The sequence below is a fragment of the Saccostrea echinata genome, unplaced genomic scaffold, assembly GCF_033153115.1.
Source record: "Saccostrea echinata isolate AGI-Se365-2 ecotype Australia unplaced genomic scaffold, CSIRO_AGI_Sech_v1 ptg000015l, whole genome shotgun sequence".
Lineage (NCBI taxonomy): Eukaryota > Metazoa > Mollusca > Bivalvia > Ostreida > Ostreidae > Saccostrea > Saccostrea echinata.
In genome coordinates, this window is record NW_026889764.1 from 10,364,462 (window position 1) to 10,390,000 (window position 25,539).

Consider the following 25,539-nt stretch of genomic DNA (forward strand, 5'->3'; position numbering starts at 1 on the left):
ACCTGTCGTCAGACCTTAACTGCACCTACATTGGTTGATTGTATGTTGTTACCGTCCTATTCGAGAATTTTTCACTCATATAGAGACGCCACCGTATGCCCCTGAGGGGCTTCAAATTTAGACCTTTACTCGGCTATCAGTATTTAGTTGTACCCAATTAATGCATTTATAAAGCTTCGCGATTTATAAAGCATAAACTGCCCCAATCGAGGTTATACTGTATTAAAGACGTATTAAGGACATACATGTACGCAACGTAGTTTTAAACTAAATTCACTCATTCTTTAAATTTACAATTTTAAAGTTCCAATAAATGAACAACCTTGGTGCGACTTTTATAATACTTAATGATGCTGTACACCTCTTCTAAATCAAATTGTGAGGAAATACCACCTAAAACTACTAATCTTGAAATTTTTTTTTTTTTTTTTTTTTTTTTTTTTGAAAACACATGGATTTTTAACATTTGTGATCTCTTCAAAACCACTAGTAAGGTATGCTCATATTTTGTTTACAAATGTTTGATGACACTATGATTTTAAATTAAGAATATCTTGAAAAAATTATCAGCAAGTTATATGCGTTTAAAGATACATATGCATGTCCGTTTCAAGATACGTACATGTACGTTGCGTATGACCTCCATTGGGCAGCTGTTAAATTAATTCTTATGCTATAACGCTGTGGATTTTTAAAAAGAAAGAAACCTATTTATTATTAAAATGCATATTTTAGCACTTCTTTGTGGCAAAATTTGTCAGAAAAATTTCTTTTATCTCAACGATTTTATAAAAGTTTCTCAGAGTTTCCTCTCTTTACACAAAGATGAAGAATCCAAAGAAAAGGTCTAGGGGCCACTTAGATGCCCGGCGACTGGATACTGTGAAATCACATATTTTCGTGGGGTCAAGTGTTCAAGGTTTGAAAAAAAATATTGGTTTAGGGGTACTTGATTTCGTGGTTTCAGATGTGTTGAGCAGTTATGGAAAGGAAATTTTACATTTTGTGATGAACATGAATTCATGGGTCTCTTCACACCTCGAAAATTAAACCCCCAGGAAAATTAGTGATTTCACAGCATTTTTCCATTTATTCATAATAAAATGATTGAGACTGCAAGTTAGCATGAGGTTACAATCTCACGCTGTAAGGACTATGATTTCTCTTATTTCATAGTGAAAACTGAAGGTGGACAGAATGAAAATACCACCATTTCAAACTTTTGACAGAGAGAAATAGATATTGTAAGGATAACATACATTTAAAGCGTATTTAAGATGCTCAAATCATAAGCCTTACGCCAAAATCGTTAAGGGCTGGCAGCCCTGCAACAGTGATTAAAATTAGCCTAGTGGTTCTCATGAAGAAATCGAAAATGTGAAAAGTTTACAGTTTCACAGATAATCAGAAAGAGAGACTTCAGACAACTGGTGATCAGAAAAGCTCACTTGAGTTTCAGCTCAGGTGAGCTAAAAATATTGCTAAACTTTCCCACGTTATGCAGCTAATCATGCAAAAAAAGTCTCTGACACCTGAACTAGCGACATCTGCAGATACATAAATACATGTAGTTCTCATCAAATGAACTGTGGCCTTTTCATAGCTTGGTAAGCAAAAAAGTTGGAAAATAAAATATTTGGACATACATTTATGAGATATTCTCCTTTAGAAAAATTCATTGATATATACAGAAATGATATGAAATCCATCTTAAATGCATCATATATCTACATGTGTATTACTCTTTAATAACTTTTTAACTACAAACAAATCTACAAAGCCAAGAAATCAGACAAAATGACTTTAATACTCCATGTACAAAGTTTCTATTCACTTATTCACAATAAATTATTATGCACATTACTTAAATGTTTTTGTGCTATGAATACATGTACATTGTATATAAAAGTCAGATTTTAATTTCCCTTTCAAATTTTCTAGTTGTTTTAAAACAGAATCATAAAGCATAAAGAAATACATGTACAACAATTCTATAGTATTCAAATAATCATTGCACTTCAATGGCTGTGCACCACTTCCTGTCTGTTTTCTCTCAATATGAGAAGAAGCCACCTTCTGCCACCACAGTGGAGTCACTATTGGGGTGTCTATGTTAAGATTGTGGTAGGTTGTATTTGACATAAGGGACCTCCACATCCTCTCCATCTTTGTCATTACAACACAGCTCTAACACTAAAGCCTTCACATGACTAGGAATCTTTTTCTTCGAGACTCTTTTCACCACCTCTGATAACCTGCAATTTCAAATAAAAAATTAAACTCGGATTCACCAAAGGATCATCAATATCAAAGTTGACATACTTAAGCTACAACCTTTTTTTAAAGATTGTGGAAGAATTTTTTATTAAATGTTTTCAGAGCAATTCCTAATTAAACTAGAACTGTCCAAAACAGACCCCCCGCTGGGTTTTTCAGAGGTGCCAAATCACTAATATTTTATGGATCTAAGAGGTGTTTTCTTATTAACATTTAGAGTGAAAAAATAATTGCTCATTATATTTTTTTTTAATGAATGAAACCAAGGAACAACCTAATAAAACATCAATACCAATACATTGTAGTTACATTGTTTTTGAATACATAGAAAAAATAAATTGCAACTATCTGTCATCTTTTTGAGACATGACATTCTGCATTGATTGTTGAAGAAAAAAAATCAATTAATTACAAAATCAAATTAATCTTGATAACTTTATATCAAATTCATTTTAAAAATGAAAGGCTGGTCATCCAGTAACTATTTACTATGACAGACAATAAATTACAATTAAGAGAATTAAAGAACAGAGATCTTTAAATTCCCAGGAGATATAGATAACACACGCTTGATCAGAGATGCCCTAACAACTTCCCACACTGAACTCATTAATTTATCTCTAACTGGATGATGTCCACTCATTAGTCCCAAGGGACAAATGGATTTACACTATCTGCTGTGTAATGTAAGAATTGTTTTTAATACTTGGTGATTTTTTTTTTTTTTGTTTTAATGAATAGTTTTAAGCTGTAGTTCACATTTTTGTACAGATGTTCTAGATTCTGTGTCTCAAACCTTAGAAATAAACCCAAAATGACTAAGTCAATAAAAATGAAAAAAAAACCCTGTAAAATGCAGAAAAATGATCAAATAATGTTGAAAATACCAGGTGCACATCTTCATATGGTAAATAATGAGTGTACAAATTTTCATACAATTCTATGAAATAGTCTTTGAGTAAAGATCAGGACAAAACCACATAATAAAAATGAAAAAAAACACCTGTAAAATGCAGAAAAATTATTCAATCATGATGAAAATACCAGGTGCACACCTTCATATGGTGAATAATAAGTGTACAAATTTTCAGACAAATCTATGCAATAGTATCCAAGAAACGCTCAGGACAAAATCTTGTCTACAGACAGACGGACAGACAGACGGACATGGTGATTCCAATATACCCCCCCTAAACTTCGTTTGCGGGGGGTATAAAAATCCTTCTTTTTCAAATAAATAACTTACGGTAGTCCAAGGCGCTCCTGTCTTTTGGCTGGGGGCATGAAGAATGAATATAACATGGACACACCCTGAGACAACATTGTGATCTCCAGATTGTATTCTTTCTGCAATTTTTAAAATAGCGATTCATTACTCTGATAACTGAGAAATTGTACTCTGAACACCACTGTCTCTATGTAAAAAATTTACATGTGGAGCAGAAGCTATTCATGTCAAGGTAATTTACTAAGAGTAAAGTGAAGCTGGAAAATGCATGAGCAAAAACCAGATATTCTACAAATTTGTTTTTCCTACAGAGATAAAATACTAGAACATTTGTGGGCAGATAAAGTAATTGGCACATGTGAATTTGTGGACAGATAAAGTAATTGGCACATGTGAATCTTTGCTAAGCCCTTATTACTCGGACCAATTCCGTTTTATAGAGATGATGCACAGTCCTGTTGTACATGCAAAAGTAACGGAATTATTAAATTACCTGGAAATAATCTAGGAATTCTTGTAGAGTCATGTCTCCTTGAACTTCAAACCTGTCCCACAAGGTAAACTCTGTGTCATAGTACTAAACAAAGCAAAAAGACATTTTTTGATATTAAAGCAAACTTCATTATTTTTCTAATAGAGAAGTTTGTGAATATATATTTAATTAATACTGGCTCTTCAAAACTAGTCTCAAGTTGCCTTTTGTAATTATAGGCATGATAGAAAGGGGGTACATATAAATTTAATACCTTGCTTTTTGGTGCAGCAATAGGCTCTGAGAATGCAAAGAATGGAAGGGCCAGGTTAACAAATCCGTTCTTGTAATACTCAAGTTTATTATGACCTTGGATGAGCTGAAAATTTAAAAGGAAAATTCATCACCATTTATATACTGTAGATCAATACATACATGTACATAAAAACATACACATACTTTGTCTTGAATAAATAATCTTCTTGATAGCTTTGAAATCAAAAAAAAAATTAAATAAATAAATAGATAAGAATAAATACATGAGAGCTGTTCTTTTGTTTCAGGGGATGTAATTAAGAAGAGTTTTATTACATGTTTGACATTTATAAGTCCGGCATACCTTGATCAGTTCAATAGCTACTAGGCCTGTTATAAGAGCTGTAGTTGTTGCAATGGCAGGAATAATTTTTCCAGCAATCAACTTGCTCTGCAAACAGAAATGGCTAAACAATTATTGACCTTCTATGCAAGTAAGTATTGTACAGTGTACATGAAGAAATGTTCCTACTTTTGTTTAAAGAGAACCTACATTTTATTAAATAAACCATGTGATCCTTAAAATATATCCTATCATAATATACTAATATTACTATATCAATTGCAAGCAAGTTTATATTACATAGATAAATTAAAACATGAAAGAACTCAAAATTGAGACAATAACTCATACATACAATTATAGTTATGTACTTATCAAGCTTGGGATTTCGTGTTATAAAACTGAAAAGGGAAAGAACTAAAATGAATTTTTCTTCCCCGTTGTTTATACCTTATGTCTATCAGCTGGTGGAATGTCATAGTTCTCAGCTCGTAGGTTTGATGTAGCTACGATAAAATCCATATGGAAATTAGTATCGTCATCTTTCTCAAACTCAATGGGAACTAACTTCATAGATTTTACTTCTTCCACAGGGGGCAGTTCCTTCTGGAGTTTTTCAAAGGCATCAGCATCTGTACAATATAAGATAGAGTTTTATAAAACAGCTCAGACTATACAAGAAAATGTTATTAAGAATCACAGTGCCATCACAGTATAACCTAAATACTGCAGGACTAAACTAAATGAACAAAACTTCCAACATTGATATCACTAACTTGGAACACTTTACCTTCTTACCCTGCAGATTTTCAAAGCTCAAATAAAAATAATAATGGTTTTCCTTAAAAATATCATTTATCCACTATAGTAATTAAAGTGTACTGTAATGTAAATCATCTTAAAACACTTTGCCTGTTTATAGCTTGACAGTTTTACATATCTTATTTTTTTCAATTTCCCCTAAAATACATGCAAGTACATTTCTACTTTAAAGGAAGAATTACAGAACTTTTGGAACAGTTCCAAGTGCACTTCCTACATATCTAAAAATAGCAAGTTATTTGTAATTTCATAATTAATTACATATAAAATATTATCTTCTAGTGCTAACACTTTATCTCTATTGGAACACACTTAATACATAATCCTATATAAATCATATACTATTAATGATATCACTTCATTTATAATTTTATGCCATGTTTTGTCCTTGGATACCACTTAAATAATCTACACTTATGGATTACCATTCATATATTGCAAAGATAATCTTACATGCATTCTTATCTAGTACTTTGTATTGATACCATTTCATACTTCAGCCAGTAAAAAGTCTTAACAAAAGAATGAGCCAGTAAAAAGTCTTAACAAAAGAATGAAAGAGTTAAATAATATACAATGAAAACCGACCTTTATTTCCATTTTACCAATTTCCATATTCTTTACACTGTGTAATCTGACACCCTCTTTAATTTGTGTCCCAGTTTTTGTCAGATTAGACAGGTTTCACTGTACATATGTACATGTTTCTACATTGTATATAACCTTACATCTTTGAACTTGATAACATGGTATAAAAAAAACATATTTGATGATCTCTTGTTCACTAACCTACACTTCCTGAATGTCTGCCCTCTAGTTCAGCATCTGTCACCTCGATCTTAATTCCAGACCTGGGCTTAAACTCAGGAACTTTGACCTTAGATACCATATCACAGATAGCCTTCCGATCTTTATTCTGTTTAATACCATACATCTCTGCCCGAAGATTAGCAACAGAGGTTATAAATTCCACATGGGTTTCCTGAAAAATAGTGCATTTTTTTTTAAAAAAAGTTTTTTAAGTCTTTGCAAGACTACCATTTTTTTTCTATATTCATTGTGAAAAAAAACACATGCTACTTGTACCATTCTTGAATAACTTACATTTTTTACATCAAATTCTAGGGGATGAGGACATCGTTTTGGACCAGACCAAAATGGGGCTCCAGAGCTAGTCACCTGAAAATAATCATGTTCCATTATTTTGACATACTAGTTTCTCTGCATGTAGTGGGAGCATCATTTTGCAAAACATAGCTTCATGTAAATCAAAGATCACAATGCAATGAACACATGTAAAATTATGTTAACTTGAACAACAAAATTTATGGAAAATACCAACATGTATGTAGAAAATATAAAATCTACTGGTTACAAAATATTAGGGTACTGCATGTCATATCAATAATCCTGAGCTTTGACCTTGACTCTTGACCCTAAATATTGTAGGTGTCTCTCTAAACATCATGAAGTCTGTACATGTGTAAGGTGAAAGGTACTTTAATTAACACAACACATAAAAGTGTTGACCGACAGACAGGGAGACCTTTCAATTATCATGAAGCACCTGCATCTTGATGGATCAGACAACTTGAAGTTAAACATTTAAAATAAAAGAAAATCCTGCAGACCTGGTCTGGTGGGAAATTAAACAGAAGCTGACGAATGTTGTTATTGTAGTTCTCCTGAAACAAATTCCTGGCGAATGCCACACAGTCCTGGAAATTGGAGGGACGTTCTGTTACTAAGGCCTTCTTTATACTGTCCAAAGTCTCCAACTACAAGAGACACAAAATCAAAGTACATGTATACCACATTGTTATCTTCATACATGCACTACATCTTATATTTCTTCTTCTTTTTGTGAGAAATATATTTATCAAAAGATATGTTAATTATATTTTTCATTTCAGAATTTTTGACCTAGGAAGATTCTGTGAAGCATTAGTACTTTTTATACAGTGACTTACAGGTTGTGTTCCTGGAAGTTTGGCAGTCCGTTCCATGAACTTAGGGTCTGTGGCGTACTGAAGTGCACCTTCAATAGGCTGTACAAACAATCCTTCAAACTGATCTCTGGCCCACTGAAAACAGAAGACCACAATTCAGTGTTAACATAGATAAATATACCTATGTGGACATATAGTTGATTTTTTTGGCTGACTATAACAACATTCACAACAAAAATGATTAACGTTGTGGTTAATTTCATTATCTATAAGCTTCTCTTTTCAACGTACATCAATCAGACTTTACATACACACACACACAATAAAGTCTATATTTCTTATCTGATTTGTTACTATTTATGGAAATATATTGGGTTGCTCAATCTCAAAGACAGCAACTGCAAAGCAACCCAATACATTCCCTTAGTCAGTCAATCATAAACCTTACAAGTGATAAATTTTCGCGAAGACCATAATGTGAAAGACATACACACAGAAAATGAAGATTAAAATATTGCGATTGTTAGGGTTGTCAATACTGCCTGATAAAAATTCTCAACTGCCAAAATTAGAAATATAACCCAGAATCACACATCACATTCAGAAAGAATGACATTTCAGTCCTAAGGAAACTATTGTCCATATACAGTTGAACTTCCGAATCTCGAACATGGATATCTCAAATACCATGGATATCTCAAAGTGATTTTGAAGTCCCAATTGCTTATTCCTTAAGTATTTTACCCTGGACATCTCCAACCCTCGGATATCTCAAAGTATTTTCTCGGTCCCATTGGGTTCGAGATAACGAGGTTTGACTGTATATTAATTGTCAATAGGATTCATCTCACAGAACAAACAGAAAAGTGGATGTCTACAGAGTTAACCATCCAAAGAGCCTGGTATTATTTTTATTGCAAAAATAAACTGGGACTTTTACATCAATAGTGTCTGTTCATTTGGGTAGGAAAAATTCCTCAGTGTAGAGCCCAAGATGTTTACAGATGAATGTACTCACTTGAACAGTTTTTTTTGTGGCTTTAAGGGAATTTTGTAGTGATTTATTATTATTCTTTAATAACATATTCTCACCTGAAGTGTATGCTCTATGGCATTAGGAAAGTTCTTAAGAGTACAGATAGGGATGGATTTCTCAGGCGGATCTTGCGAGGATGAGTAGGATTCAGTCAGCTTTGGAATGACGACCTGAACGTTTCCCTTGGTCCCCAGAGTTCCTGACTCCAACAGGGGTTTATTGTAGTACACACACCTCCTGTCCATGTACATCCCTAATATAAAAAAAAACAAGATGTGTTTGTGAAACACTATGCACCCGGCGGCAACAAAGTTCAAAAAAGCTATTTTTAGCGTATAGGTCACAGTCAAGGTCACAAGGTCATTGACCTTGGTGTCATTTGAAAGAACTTAATTAGTGGAGTACGCATACCAAATATGAAGTCTCTATCTCCTATGGTTCAAAAGTTATGGCGAAGGTTAAAGTTGACAACAGACAGACAAACAAACAGACAGACAGAACAAAAACAATATGCGCCCCGATCTATCGATCCGGGCGCATAAAAACAGAGTTGTACTTTAATCTGATAAACTTATAAATCTACAGAAGAAAAAATATTTTCCATAGTGTTCTCACTTACTGGCATCAATATTATCCAGGGCATTGGCAACACCATCCAACTTCTCAAAGAAATCATCTGTGTAGATGTTCTCTGTGTCAGGACCAACTCTGTTTTCCTGGGGGGTGATGTTCAGATAGGGGTTCATGGCTTTGGCGGCTTTAGCTGCCGTTGAAGATTTGGGTTTCTTAAAAAAAAAAAAATCATCAAACAATTACTAAAGGAACAGTTTATTCTGGGACTTGTAGTGTTTCACTGATAGTATCCAAACATGTTCATCTCTTTTTAAGAATTGAAATTAGGATAGTAATCTTTTATAAGCAGACCTGTACATCCCAAGGTCTGAAGAGGAACTGTCTGTTAAGGTTAGATTTCTCTATAGTGTCCATGTCTGTCACATACACAAGTCCATTCTCTCCACAAGCCAACCCCATCATGGCCCAGTTCTTCAACATCTCACAGCCAATGGCCCCAGCTCCTACCTAGAAACACATGGGCTAAAATGTTTCTATATCTATAAATGTTTTAATACTATACAAATACCTGCCATCCAAACCTCTGAAGCAGGCATCATAATCAGGGCTGTAGCTGGGACGATACTGTACAATATTTTTATGAAAACTCTTCTAGAATTATTTTGATTGACTGATGAAATGTTTTACTGGACCATCATATTTTTTTCCTGATCAGTTTAAAAATTAGTCTCCAGAATACCAATGTATGAGAATTACACAGCATACCAAGAAGTATCTCAAGTTTCCGATCTTTTCCTGGAATTCTGAGCCAAACACAGCTACCTGTCCATCTGTTCTACTGTTTGTCTGCAAATCAAGAAGTGAAACATTAAACATTCAATCCAGTTAAGTTTTATAAATTGTATACTGTAACAGCTGTAAACAAACATACATGTAGATCTCTTGAATGTTTAACACTTACTATACACGTAATTTAGATAGCAAAAAATTAATAATACTGAGAACAATAATTCATTACCATGAACAAATGTTTTACAGTTCAACTGAATCGCAGTTCACAATCAACAAGATCTTTGAGCAACAAGGTCTCCACAGAAAAATTTGCTACAGCAGTATTTCGTATATGGTGATGTGATTGGTGTTTCTAAAGCATAATTGACAGTGCATCGTATTTGTTATATTGTTTACTCACTGGTTTACAGTTTGCCTCTGTAAGCACTTTGTCTTTGTCTGCTGGTAAGCATTCCAAGGCATCAAAATACATAAACTGGTACACAGGGTTAAACTTTCCTGAACAAGCCTACAAAGAAGAAAATCTTACTGCTTGTTATGTCAAGTCTTAAATGAAATTCTCAAGACTACACTTATATAAACTGTATACAGGTTAAATGTCACATTCTTCTTTTTTTAAAGAAGAAATATAAATACATTTCATTGAACAAAAGTTTTCTATGAACAAGTCCTATAACACAAATCAGTCAGTAACATGGAAACATATCAAAATAAGTGAGATACAGTTGAATTATTCTTCACCTTGCAGACCTGTGTGCTACAAATACATACATACATACCCCCCCCCCCCCCCTTCAAAAGAATTTGTAGCTTCTCCCATAACTTTTTCATCTTACAAGTTAATCCCTGTCAAATTAATCACAGCTGAGATTCTGACCATATGTGACTTTTACCTTCATGACCTCCTGGGCTGCCACTCCCCCCATGATGGCAGCTAGTGGACAGAGGTCACCCCGACAAGTGTAGGCCATCTCCCTCATCACATCCTCATCCAGTTCCTCCACTTTGGCCTTGGACTTTTCATTCAATGCTTTAGCTATGACCAGGAATTCATCAGCATCAGCCTGGGAAAGAAGACATTCCATTATAAATCAACTTACATGATAAAATCAATTAGCATACACTAATTTAACATTTTACATATATCAAATTATAACAATACACATGTTCTTGTAAAATCTCAGCTTTTCATGACAACAAAATAACTTTGCACTAGCATGTTCATTCATGTCTACAAGTTTTCTTTTCATTTTTGGTCCAACCTTGCTTGTGCAAAATCTTGATTGAAAAGATGTTGCAACAAAATTGTATACATGTTTTTTGCAATAATATATTAATATTCACTTCTTACTTTGCATCGACTCCGAGGCAACTGTCCTTTTTGTTTTTGGAATTCATACAGTGCCTGGAATCCAATATGTAATTGACCTGGGCGATCAAACTTAGCAAAGTCTGTCATGAGGAATTCTGGATCATCTAAAGCAGCCTTGATTGATTTCTGTCAACATCAAATAGTTCATGATAAAATAAGTTTCATGTTAACATAAATTATATAAGGGACAATAAAATAAATACTGAAATTCCTCGGATTTATATGCAAGCTGCCAAAGAAAAATTTGCTTTGTCTTTGCATAAATGTGAATTTCTAAATTACTTATTGATGGTTCCTGATTAAAAGTACTTAATGATGGGTTCTGATTCCATGAACTCATCATGAATCAAAACAACGTACAAACTGAATATTTTTGTGCATCTTGACTTGAGTTACTACTCCCCCTCTTAGATAGTTTGAATACTTTGTAGTGTCTCCAATACTGAATGTGTAAGGTCCTGCAATCATAAAATATTCCATTCAAACAAATTGTATCATAAAGCATTTAAGTTCAATCTAACATTACAAACCAATTTTCTTATTAAATATTCATTTTAAACTATTGTATATTATAGTAAACACAGACCAAATTATTAACAAGATACATAATATCAATATGAACTATAATTACCCAGCACTTTAATTTTAATTGGTTTACACCCATTTAACTCCGTCATTCCCTGAACCTCAGAGAATGTGACATAATCTCCATCTTCATAACCGTGACGAGCTTCATCCAGGCATGTTACCACACCCTCCTTATCCTACACAAAGAACATGCCATTTTAATTGTAAGGGACTTATAAATATAGTAACTACAGTAGGGCTGTTACGAGTACCTGAAATAACCGAGAACCGCGGTCCAAGTTGTTCGGTTCGGTTCAGGTTCCGTTTCTCGGATTTCGGTTCGGGTCTGGTTTATATATTAGAGTCTGTTCAATACAAAAAATGGCATCGAAATCAAAGGAATGATGACGATAACTGTGATAAATAAACATCACAACTGAAATCTACTTCATTCCATGAAAAAACACTTGTCACGGAAGTATTAGATAATTATCAAATTAGCAGGAATGGTCAGGTTGTGGCTAATAGTAGGCCAAGTCACCGATGTCTAGATGTTCGCATGGTTAAGACTTGTTTCTAATGTAAATTCAATGTAACAAATAAAGATTTTTCAAGTTAAATTCATGAAATTAAGGTTTAAAATAGATCCAAATACCTGACCCGAAAAACCCGAAACCGAACCGAAAATTTACAGAACCAACCCGGCCCAAAAAATTTTGGAACCATGACAGCCCTAAACTACAGGGTAAAGTAGGTCCAAAACACTGATTTTCTTACTTTACTCAGATAATTTTTTTAACTTAATGACATAGTTTACATACATGTACACCTAGTAATTAATTCTTACTTAAGTATGATGCTATAGTGGACTAGCTTAATAAATAAATGTAGATATGGTAAAGTATTTCTGACCCCTTTTAAATTGCCACCAAGCAATATGATAAACTTGTCTAATCCTGATAATTTCCTGCTAGTCTTACCTTTGTAATGGCAGCCACCATGTTTGTTATGGGTTCCTCCCCATCCACATCAATAACAGAAAAATTCTCCCCAAAGTCACAAAACAGCTCTCTAAAAATCAAAATGTAAAGACCCTTTCACAATTTCACAACGAGCACTTTACAACACTTTGCGATCGGAATCTTATAGCTTCGCACGAGCTCTCGCATACGTTGCACGATGTCTCGCATTCGTTGCATGCATTTTAGTGGTCGCATCAAGTCTCCTCAAAATAGTGGACATGCACACTATTCAGACGCGACCAAATGCGATCCAAATTATCGCATTGCAATGCACGAACATTAGAACAAACGTCCTACGTTTTGTGTACTCGTAGGAGTGATGCACGATTTTTAATGGTCATAAGATTAATCGCAGCAGTATTTTGCGACCATGAGACTGTTGCTCAACGTGTCTCATGTAATCTTGCAACATTTTACTACCATTGCACGATTTATCAGTTTCAATTTGCCATGCAAATATTATATATATACACCATATAAATTACATTTATACACCAGTACGATATCAAACCGCCGAAGCACTTTCCTGTCATTATAATACAGTCAATGATTAATTACGCGCATTCTAAAAGATAACAATATTAGGAGAAATAAGAAAATTCACAGCACTGTGTCGGGTTCTCTAAATTTAGAATTGCGTGGCTGATGGATGTTGCCTAAATGCACTCGAACGAGCATTCGTACCATGGAACGCATGATCGCACGAGCGCTGCACGTCCAATCGCTTTGGCGCACGTTCAATCGTCCGATCACCTGATCACTTGCGCGATCTTATCGCATTATCTTACAATACTTGCTTTCATTGTATATCAATCACATATAGACGCAAGATATATCGTAAGATTTAATGTGTTTGCATCGCACAACGATCGCTTTAGATCTTGCAAATTTCGTACGAACACTTTTTCATATGCGATTATTTCGGCAACAGTTTACGATCCAAATCAATTTTTTTCGGTCGCACGAATATTTTGTCCCTTCTGCTCGTGCGCCAATTGTGAAAGGGCCTTAAGGTAAACACAAACCCTATAATATGAATTCTGACATAATTCAATCAAGGAATAATTTTTTTCAGTTATCAGTATGCCAAATTAATATGTTATTCATCAACTGCATTACCAATCATTTATAACTTCTATAAACAGTATAATATCATTTCTTACGCAAACAGTCCCTTAGTGTCGACACTTATGAATTTAATGTTGTTATTATGGCAGATCTCTCCTATTTTGATTTGTTCTTCCAGATTTGAGTTGGTCAGGACAACAACCTAAAAATTATTTCTATAATTAGTATTAAAATGTATTATGAGCATGATGAGTACATCTGAATTAATACCAAACAAAAACTTTACCCCTATTCCCCATGATAAAGCAGTTGTAAATACACATGCTTTCTCAAAACCAATTTTACCTATTGGGTACTTAACAAACAAGGTGTATAAGGTCTTAATGTTTTTGGTTGTAGATACCCAAGATTTTACCCTTGTGGCCTCCCCTCCAACCCCCCACACATCCACAACATAAAAATAATATTGACTTCCTTTAAAAAGTTAACTTTTTTCACCCAATTATCAGTGCTTTTCAAATGCCCCCTCATAAATATTGAAAATACCTGTTGAACATAAATTCAAGATACTCAAAATGATGAATAAACCATAATGAGAAACACTTATGAGGGCATATTTGGACTATCTACTTACCTGAAACTGTTTAACAAATGTCTCAGTGAGCGGGTCTGTGCTCAGATTAACAGGAACATAGGTGTTTAACTCTGCCAGTTCAGGGCAGGTCACCTCAGCTCGGTTCTTTCCAATATCTTTTTCACCCAGAAAAAACTGCAATTACAAATCAGTAGGTCTTGCATCATGGAAGTAAGGAAAATTAAAATTCAGCTATAGAAACATGGCATTTCCTTTGTAAAATAATGGGAAAAAAATTAACTGCTATTACAAAATGAACTTCAGGTCTGAGACTATTCAGTAACTTGTTAGAAGCAAATTCATACCACATGATAAACAAAAAGTCTGCTACATTTAAGTTTACTACTACCATACACAAATGTCTTTCAAAGATTAGATCATTGCATCTATTTCAATTTATTTTTTCATTTTAATCAAGCCTAGTTATATGAGTAGTTGTTGCTATATTTAGACGGTCACCTGTGAGCTGAGGTCGTTCCAGTCCGCCTTCTCTGTGTCCTGTATGGTGACAGATTTAACCCCTCCCAGTACCACGTTCTTAGCTATCTCCACTCCTAGACCCTTCATTCCTGCTATCAGGACGTTGGAGTTGGCCATCCGTCGCATGGCCTCGTGGCCAAGCACATATCTACAATGAATTTAACTCATTTTAAAGATTTGCAAAAAGCAAAGGGGTCTAAATTCTCACCCACCAAATTAGATAACCAAGAATGGCCTTGTGGCCAAGCACATATCTGCAATTTAACTCATTTTAAAGATTTACAAAAGGCAATGGAGTCTAAATCCTCCTCCATCAAATTATCAAACCAAGAACTCAAGGCCCTTAATAAAGACATCATGTGTATATGAGGTTATAACAACAGTTCTCCTAAAACTACACACACAATCATACACAATTCATGCATCCACTTTACACAAATGATTCTACACAATTAGCTTGTCAACAATAATTTTGTAGCCACTATATCTGATGTCATGGCAACCAAAACTTACAATTGTCTGGAGTACAGACTTTCATCAATTTCACCTTTCCCGTCAACTGTCCCATTTTGAGCCATAGCAGTCTGCAAGTAAAATCAAAAACTTCACTTATGCAGAAATTTCAAGTTAATGAACAAAGCAGATTTCACTTTTTATCCTTAAAAATATTCAAGCTTAGTTAAAGTTCCTTCCTTGTCTTTATTTCCTATGTGTGTATTTTTGATTTAATATTATATTCCCATAAAGCCTAGGATTATCTGTGTCACTTAACATGAATAAGCTTTTCCCCATTTAAATTCTCTATAATCATAATAATGGGTTAACCTTTTTTCATGTGGCAACATTCTATTGCATTTTGAAATCACACAATACTAATTTAGTTCTGTATGAAAAAGAAAGCCTAGGGAATTGTAATGGAGAATATGGAATCGCATGAGCTTTGCAATATACCATTCCTTTATTGATTGTATGGTAGAAGACATATAATGTTTGATTTTCATCGCACTTCTGATTTATGAGGTGAAACTGTTAAACTGAATCAGCGAATTAATTGTTGTCCATTTATTAGGCAATTTAATAATGAGTTCAAAGAATCACCCTCTACAACAAACATACAAATTAAGCTTACAGGTGGACATTTTAATTCATATTTAACACAAATCAACCAGGTTTTTCAGTATAAATTAATTACATTTTGTGTGTGTGCGATCAAAATGACAGCTTGCTGCTCTAATGAAACTTGTGTGATAATTATGGACATATTTTACATGATATAAGATTTATCATAATCAATAGTATGTGTACTAAAAAAATTCAGGAAACGTTAATACTAGTTTGCAAGCATACAGTTGTTCTAAAATGAAAATATTGGAAAAAATTTGCCAGTATCCATGGTACAAAAAGCAAGAAAATGCCAATGAAATCCACCATGTACATTTAAAGTGCAGTAAAAACTAACACAACTAGCATGCAAAAGTGAAGGGAAAAAAAATCAAGGTATGTAGGTGTAATTTTTCTTTCTGAGCTATGAAATCATGAATTTTTCTATACTTAATGTTATTATATGAAGATTGCTATTTAAATAAGCAATAAGATCTTTTTTTTTTAATTTATTATTTCTAGTTCTAAATTTAAATTGTTTTCAAAATTCCTGCTAAATATTTTCTAAAATACAACAGAAAGCTTTCCAAGAAATATGGAAAGTGAAAGTAAATCATTGATTCACTGCATCAATTTTTTATCATATAGAGTTATAGACCAAAGGTATATTTATAAACATGATAAATCGATACCATATTAGAACTTACATAATTTAGAAGTACTTCAATATAGAGATATTGCTCTAATGCCTTGATAGTATCAAATGTAAATCATATGACAAGCTCATTTTATGTATAAAATCATAATCATGTAATTTAAAATCTTCAAAAACATTTTCTTTTCATCTTAGTGATTGTAGACTCAGGCCTTTGTGATGTATATACATGATTGTATATGTAGTACATCTAATTACATGTACAAGGGCAAGGCATGACTTTCAAAAGGGGTATAGGAAACTACGAGGAAAGGAAAGCACTGCACAATTTGAAAAACACGGTTACAGTTAGTATATTTCTCAAGAACACATTAAATAAATTTCTTCATTAATTTTTTCTTTATTAAAATAAGTCAGTTACTCACTGACCACCATTTATGTAGTGGTACATGTACGACACATTGGTATTGCTACTAAATACTATACAGTACTTAGCAGTCATCAGGGATGAATAGTTTATTTACCCCCCGCAAAAAAAAATCATAATCAATGTAAAAGGATAGCTTTAGTAAGAATCACATAATGAATGTCAAATTTTACAACACACTACAATTTAGTACAAAACTGACAAAGTTGTATGGTTGTATCCTAGTTGTATCCAACCAGTTTGCTAACATATAAACAAATTTATTTAATCTATGTCTAATCAAAGTCTTTGATTGAGTGAGGCAAATATAAGAAGATGTGTTCTTTTAACTAACCATCTATTTGTTAAAAAACATGAAGTCATTTGGTTGAAAAGAACTGCATGAGTATGGGTGTATCATTCGTGACTTCTTGACTTTTTTTTAATGTGACCTCAAAGTCTCAAACTTTAAACCATCCTTAGTATGAACAATCAAACCAATATTACTGACACCTTGACCTTGTTTTTGTGACCCCAAAATCTCTAACTTTAAAGCCACTCTTACAGTCCCTGAAACGTTCTACTTTCCCATTTTTCCGTTCGCTCACCGTTCGTTCACCGTTCGTTCAGCGTGCGTTCACCGTTCGTTCACCGTGCGTTCACCGTTCGCTCTCCGTTCACAGTTTTGCGTTCACCGTTCACCGTGCGCTCGCGTTCACCGTTCACAAAGCGTTCAGCGTTCGCTCTTCGTTCCGTTTACTTTGCGTTCACCTTGCGTTCAGCGTTCACCTATCGTTCAGTTTTCATTGTCATTCGGAACTCCGAAGTGAAAGGACTTATCTTTTTGTAGTTAAGGAGTTACAGGTTTTTTTTTTAATTTATTAACTAACATATCGTGTTTGAGGAATCATTATTTCATGAGGAAAAATATCTACGATATATATTTTTATTATTCTAACTTAGCTGTTAGGTTATTTATTAAATTACTCTGGAAAATAAATGTTGTTACAAGCACATTCTGTACCTATGTAGAACGATGCTGAAATATTAAATTTAACTAAGGGCAATGTGCAAATACTTCAAGCACTGCAACATTTTGTTGTTTTGTTAAAGACGACAAATCGTTAATGGAGATATAATTATTCAAGTTAAATAATTACGCAGCAAAATTACGAAAATATTTATTTCTACTACGTTTTTTTTCAATTACAACAGAAAATATAATAGAACTAGTTCTGAGAGTTATACATAGTACTGCGGATAACCTGTTAATTTATTATCTTTAGAACGAATTAAAATGATAGTGTGGTTAAAGGAAATATTTATTTAAAATGTAATGCACTACACGCAGAATGTCTCTACTGTAATATGTCAAGTCTATAGTTCTAGAGAAAAAAATCCTTCTTCACCGTAACTTTATATGTTTGCCATTCGATGTGATTAATACCCCCCCCCCCCTTCCCCCTAAATCGGTGACTTAGTCAGTACCGTATTTCCAGAATATTTTAATTAACATTTAAAAAGAAAAAGCAACGGTCTTTTTTAGAACAAAAATTTCAGTCTCAAAACAAACATGCATCTAAAAGAGTCACAAAACAATAGTAGATCAAAATGTACACTTGTCGGCGGTGGTATTTGAAATTGGCAGAGAGTATGTTTCACATTCAAGTGTCAATGCCCAATGTATTTTACTAATTTATTATTCAAATGTTGGAATCAAACCTAGAAATGATAAAAATAAATGTTATAACTTGTTGGAAATACTCGCACTTCGTCTTCGATGTGACAAAACTTTCACACCTGCACAGTGTCGAATGATTTTGATTGACAGGACAAGCACGTGGACTTCGTGTGAACTAAAAACGAGTATGACTGTCAACCAAATGGATATGATTTGTTGATAAAAAAAAAAAAGTTACTTTCACTGTCTGATATATTTAGAAAAAAAATTCAAAGTTTTTGTTTGATATAGGTACAAACATTTGGTGAAGCCTGAAAGGAGGGGGGGGGGGCTAAAACTGAATAGTACTCTCTCTCTCTCTCTCTCTCTCTCTCTCTCATTTGTCTGTTTAATAAAAACTATAACACCATATTACTTAAATATCATGTTCTGAAAATTGAATTTATAACAAATTATATGAATATGTATCTTTGTATCATCTTGTCCGAGTACATGTATAATCACGGCCATCTAGAGATACATGTAGACGTCTGCTCAATAAATCATAATGAAAAATAGAAATGACACATAATATATTATTGTATTACAAATCTAAAATACGAGCGTATAAATGTAATTAATTTTTTTTTTCATTACTTTACACGAAATCGCCTTGACACCGATATATATATATATATGAATATAAGTTACAACCGCTTTAATTCATTCTATAAATCATAAGTTTTCTCTGATTTGTTATCAAATAAGAATAAACATTTTAATTTTCCGACTAAAAACAATATCTTTTATACTTCAGCGTTCGGCAACAATTGCAATGTTTTAATGCGATAAAAATCGTGTGATTAAAAACTTAATGTGCATGCATCGTCTTTCTTAGGACAATTTTGGAGAATTTATTTTATTGACTTATTTATTCATTCATTAATTTGTTTAATTATTTATTATTATTATTTATTTATTTTTTTTTGGCACCTGACATTATAATACAATAAAATAGTTTCAATGCAAGGAAAAGATCAGAGGCATTCCGAATATATCGTTCATCTTGCGTTCACCGTTCGTTCACCGTTCACTTTGCGTTCGCGTTTGCGCTCCGTTCGCGTTCTGCGTTCGCTCACCGTTCAGCGTTCACACATCGTTCACCAAGTTGCGTTCAGCGTTCACACATCGTTCACACACCGTTCGCTCTGCGTTCGTTCAGCGTTCGTTCACCGTTCGTTCAGCGTTCGCTCACCGTTCAAGTGGGAAAGTAGAACGTTTCAGGGACTGTAGTATGCAGTCAAACTGACCTCTTAACTTTTTTTTTTTAATTTATATATTTAAATTATGTGACCCCAGAATCTCTAACTTTAAAGCACTCTTAGTATGCAGTCACACTGACCTCTTAACTTTTTTTTTAATTATGTTTTAATTATGTGACCCCAGAATCTTTAACTTTAAAACCACCCTTAGTATGCAGTCACAACACATATTATTCTTCACCTCTTGACTTTGGATATTTTTATTACGTGACCCCAAAATCTCTAGCTTTTAAACCAGCCTTTGTTTGCAGTCACACTTGACCTCTTGACCTTTTCTTTTTTTAATTAATGTAACCCCAGAATATCTAATTTTAAAACCACCCTTAGAATGCAGTCACAACATACATCATTCTTGACCTCTTGACCTTTGCTTATTTTTTTATGTGACCTAAAATCTCTTGCTTTTAAACCAGCCTTTGTATGGAGTCAAATACTGTTTAACATGTTTAAGAACTGTAGTTCTTATAGGTTTGGTTTCAATTGCAAGATATTTCATGTTATTTTTTTAACATTAAATAAACCAATCTTAATATCAAAACAATGCATCAATAATAAAAAAATGTGACAACCACCAACTTGTTACACATAATAAATACTTGTACAGGTAAAGAAAAATTAGCTTACATTCACAGAACTATAGAAAATATGCAGCTTTAATTAACAGTCTGCACTAAAAAGAAATCATTTGCGTGGACCAGCTTTTTTTTTTGTATATATAACGCAGAACGATCATGCTAGATACAATTTAGTCAAACTTTTCTTTTAAACTTGTAAGCTACATAAAAGTTCAAGATTTAGGGCAGACTGCATTTTTGTTACCTTCTGTGATGGTTTGTCAGCTTTGTTTCCCATCTTAATCAAAACACGAAAATGTGTCAGTAGACATGGTAGACTAGCTTGACCACATGCGAACTATTCAAAACACACAGTGTGATCAAATCCTGCTTACAAACAAATACAGCCTAAAGAATTTATCTCCATTTTCACTATCAAACTTTATAATATAACGATGATACATTATTAATGGGCTGTCACCATCCGCAAATTGTGCAGTTATTACTTTAGCTGAAAGTGGCAATATCTACATCACATAGCAAAACAAAAGCCATGCAGACAATCATTGACAAATCCATAGATTTTGAATAGAGGAGCTGCACCAAAATAATTTAAGATTTTTTCCACACCAGATTAGATAGTCTGCAATGCTTAATTGAACAAGCAGATGCGAAAATATTTAGAATTTAATATATGTAATACTAAATAACTTCAGGGACAGATAAAATTAAAAAAATCTCAGTCAGGTGTTAATGATCATGATGATGTGAAAATTTACTCAAGGATGAAGTTCTAAAAAAAAAAAAATTGAATTTTGTCCCATCATGCATTTGAACATTTTTTCTTGAAAATCTTAAAGTATGAAAATGTGATTCAAGGAATATTAAACTCCCTATCATGCACATTGCAGGGCTCTTTAAAAGATTAGAAATGCATGGGCAGTACTTTTACAAAAATAGGATTCGAAGTACCTTGTGGAAGCGATTTTAATTTTAAAAATGTTATAGAATTTTTCTCCATCAAATATTTTGGCTGGTATATATATATATATATATATATATATATATATATATATATATATATATATATATATATATATATATATATATATAATCATGATTTCAGCCAGGTAAAAGTACTGGGTACCGATAGATTTTGAAAGGCCTGCAATTGTGAACAACATACAAAATGTCCCTGCTCTAACTTATTCCCATCAACTTTGCTTCTACACAAACAATAATTTTTTTTAATAGAATACAGGGATTTTAAAACTTTTCTTCTGTTATTTATATCCCATTTATCTTCTTGTTATCATAAGCATGTCACACATTTTTATACATGGCAAAAATATATATATTTATATATGTTATGTAATCTGCAAAATTGCATGGACCTGTCATGTACACATGCGAGCAAATAAGGTAATTTAAAGGCTCAGTTATAGTATGGTTAAAAGAAAATTAAACTCATTGCTGAGACTCCTACATTTTTAGTGGTAGCAGAATAAACTGGTATATTATGTTGATAAATATTCTGAATTTTGATCTTTCCTCCAATCTCAAGGCCTATTGGGTAAATAGCATGTGGTTCCTTATCAAAACTTGTAACATGTCTGATTAAAAGTCTTTCTACATTTTCTTTTTAGAATCTTATTCTGCTATTGAATACTTTGATACAGTTCAAGAGTATGTTTCACTTTCTGCAAATATAATGCAAATGTTAAAAATTTCAATTACTGAATAAAACATATACCATCTGAAAGTTTTGGTTTTCAATCCAGTATAGTGATCTACTTTTGAAATTATTTAACAGTTTTAGCTGCAATAAACAAATAAATGTAGCCATTTTCAGGCTTGTATGATCTCTAAGGCATGTAAATTTTAATTATTTACTAATGAGTCTTCTGCTATAAATATGACCCAGTTGTTTCAATCTGAAGGTTATACATTTTGAGTTTGAGCAACATTAAATTGCATCTATGTATTAAAATGAAATCCAATAATGGTAGCTCTAACTGCTAAAGAACTACATTTCTAGAACAGATTTAGATTTTTTTTTCTCTTCCAAACTTATTTCTACATTGATACAAAGCTGCATCAATGATTATACACTTGTACATGTATACTGTAAATCAGACACATTATTTCCTCAATAATATAGAGATTAGTTCCATCATAAACACAATGGAAAACATTTAACATTAGGATTCTAATTTTGCATATATTTTCATCAGGATGATTGATCAGCGAAGATTCTGGACCAGTAGATCTATTCCCAAGTAATGATAGGTCATACCTTGACCAGTCCGGTATGAAAGTAATAAATCATGCATCTTGGGATGCCACATGCATGAGATATGCTTCATCAGTGTAAAGTGCTGTATGTGGCACATTTTTCTGGATACACAAATAGATGCAGTGCATTTGGCAGAAGAAATAGGAAGCTAGTCATTTTATTTAATGTGAAAATTTATACAAACCTTTGTTATTGGACATTTGGAATATATATATATATATATATATATATATATATATATATATATATATATATATATATATATATATATATATTGAAATACCACAGATAGCTATGAAATATGCAATGAATTATCAGGGTTACATGAAAAAAATGGGCCAGTGTCTTCATCATCCAGCATTGCTACTGGGTATCAAGTAAAAAAAAAACATTGGGAAATAGGAAATAATAATAAAATATTCTCCGTGTTCAATGACATGATAAAAAACGAATATTGGGGACAATTGTCAGCTTGCCAAATCCCTCGATGTGAAAACAGAGGGTGATGAAACCAAAATAAAGAATGTTTGTATAACATGCATGGATCTGTAGATTTTAATATAGCTCACCAAACTGTCTGTCTCTCTGGAATTAGAAGTACCGTTTGCTTCTGTTCTAGCTTTCTTGGCTGGGGGACTTTCAGAATCAGTGCAATTGGACATCTACAAGCACAAAGGAAAATGTTTATCTTATTTAAATAAACGACTTTGCAGATAAAAATCAATGCCGCGTTATGAAACAACAAAAATCTGATAATATTTTTACAAATATTTTGAAATCCAACCTGAAAGGACTTATAAAACCGCCAGTAAAAATCACAGGCGTGCGTTAGATGTGAAAATATGGCGGAATCAAAGAACGACTACTACACGTGCGAGAAAGGGGGAGAATCCAAAAATAACTCATGAACAAGTGTATTCGTGGATTACAAACACAAAAGATATCTAATTTTTCTTTACAAAAATAATTATTTCCGTTACAACGAATCATGCAATTAATTTCTGAAGTTCCAAATTAAGCATTATTGACCAATTTTTCATATGATAAAATGTGTTTTCTAAGAAATCGAAAACAAAACAGAACGCCCAATCTTACCAAAGATAAATCCAATACACATAGATCTATATAATTTGTATCCAAAATAAAACAGTCACTTGAAGTCCAATGTTTTACTAACAGCAGTTAAATAAGATCGAACGAACTTTCTCGAAAATTAGCAGTTTTATAAAAATCTGTCGTCACGTTTGTGTTTTTAGCGTTGACTAACACGGTGTTTCCCAGCTATTTTCTGATTGATAAATGAACTTCCTGTTTCTATGTCATTATTATCCGAGAATTGTGGGTAAAAATCGCTGACGTCATATTTGAGTCGTAATCTATTTATGGAACCTTTGCAATACAAATAGGTGTAATAAAACTTTTATTTAAGAATTTAAAACTGCTCCCCCCCCCCCAAAAAAAAAAACAAACAAACAACAAATACCCTAAATTACGGAAGCGTATTAGGGCCGCAGCAGTATCTTTTATTAATTTGTTTTAACAAATTACTAATTTGTTATAACAGATTAATAATTTGTTATAACAGATTACTAATTTGTTATAACAGATTACTAATTTGTTATAACAAATTACTAATTTGTTATAACAAATTATCAATTTGTTAAAACAAATTACTAATTTGTTAAAACAAATTACTAATTTGTTATAACAGATTACTAATTTGTTAAAACAGATTACTAATTTGTTAAAACAGATTACTAATTTGTTATAACAGATTACTAATTTGTTATAACAAATTACTAATTTGTTATAACAAATTATCAATTTGTTAAAACAAATTACTAATTTGTTAAAACAAATTACTAATTTGTTATAACAGATTACTAATTTGTTAAAACAGATTACTAATTTGTTATAACAGATTACTAATTTGTTATAACAGATTACTAATTTGTTATAACAAATTATTAATTTGTTATAACAAATTATCAATTTGTTAAAACAAATTACTAATTTGTTAAAACAAATTACTAATTTGTTATAACAGATTACTAATTTGTTATAACAGATTACTAATTTGATATAACAAATTATCAATTTGATATAACAAATTAATAATTTGTTATAACAAATTAATAATTTGTTATAACAAATTTATAATTTGTTATAACAAATTAATAATTTGTTATAACAAATTATTAATTTGTTATAACAAATTATTAATTTGTTATAACAAATTGGTAATTTGTTATAACAAATTAATAATTTTGATAAAGTGAAAGTGCATACAGATCTATGGAAGCCAGATGAGATCAGAAATCTTTTTATAAGTTGGATTTGTGAAAATAATAAATGTACAAGCTCTGCAGCTACAGCTTTTGACCAATATGTTAATCTGGATTTACATCTTTTAGCATTTAGAGTTTTCACTGTCAAACATTATTGTTATAAAGATACAATGCATTAAATTCTTTGGTTACTTATTCTTAGGAGCTCTATTTGAATTTTGTCCTCCTCCCCCACCAGGGCTCCGTCCTTGACTCCCATTTACCAGGTCATTGCATCCCCGTTCGTATGCTAGGAAAAAATATCTTATCAAAGACATGTTATTTGGAGAGGGAATTTTTCCCACCCTGAATCAACATGTTCATTATA

The 25,539-nt window shown here is 32.6% G+C and overlaps 1 protein-coding gene across 2 annotated transcripts; it reads right to left on the minus strand.

The window, feature by feature from the left end:
• Positions 1-1,788: 1,788 nt before the first annotated feature.
• On the minus strand, positions 1,789-24,185 carry LOC133187508 (ubiquitin-like modifier-activating enzyme 1). 2 transcript variants are annotated; one of them, XM_061322908.1, is made up of 26 exons: positions 23,980-24,185; positions 23,454-23,546; positions 15,404-15,474; positions 14,870-15,038; positions 14,411-14,545; positions 13,872-13,978; positions 12,667-12,757; positions 11,751-11,883; positions 11,480-11,577; positions 11,099-11,245; positions 10,641-10,811; positions 10,148-10,255; positions 9,721-9,801; positions 9,307-9,462; positions 9,002-9,167; positions 8,439-8,635; positions 7,368-7,481; positions 7,029-7,175; positions 6,502-6,576; positions 6,187-6,379; positions 5,026-5,207; positions 4,597-4,683; positions 4,252-4,356; positions 3,999-4,082; positions 3,524-3,624; positions 1,789-2,255 (listed from the first exon to the last, which is right to left on the minus strand). In XM_061322908.1, the coding sequence occupies exons 2-26, from the start codon at positions 23,544-23,546 to the stop codon at positions 2,114-2,116; spliced, it is 3,153 nt and encodes a 1,050-aa protein (XP_061178892.1). In that variant the 5' UTR covers positions 23,980-24,185; the 3' UTR covers positions 1,789-2,113. The 2 variants fall into 2 exon arrangements, with proteins under 2 accessions (XP_061178892.1, XP_061178893.1); XM_061322909.1 differs by lacking the exon at positions 23,980-24,185 and adding an exon at positions 23,669-23,778.
• Between the last annotated feature and the right edge of the window lie 1,354 nt (positions 24,186-25,539).

Bases quoted from the DNA above. Each gene is read 5' to 3' on its own strand.
- LOC133187508 (XM_061322908.1), bottom strand. From the start codon at position 23,546: ATGTCCAATTGCACTGATTCTGAAAGTCCCCCAGCCAAGAAAGCTAGA. The intron at 9,168-9,306 runs GTCTGCTTATAA...TTTTTTTTTAAG, and splicing joins TCAGACCTTGGGATGTACAG to AAACCCAAATCTTCAACGGC. The intron at 7,482-8,438 runs GTGAGAATATGT...TTCTGTTTTCAG, and splicing joins CCATAGAGCATACACTTCAG to TGGGCCAGAGATCAGTTTGA.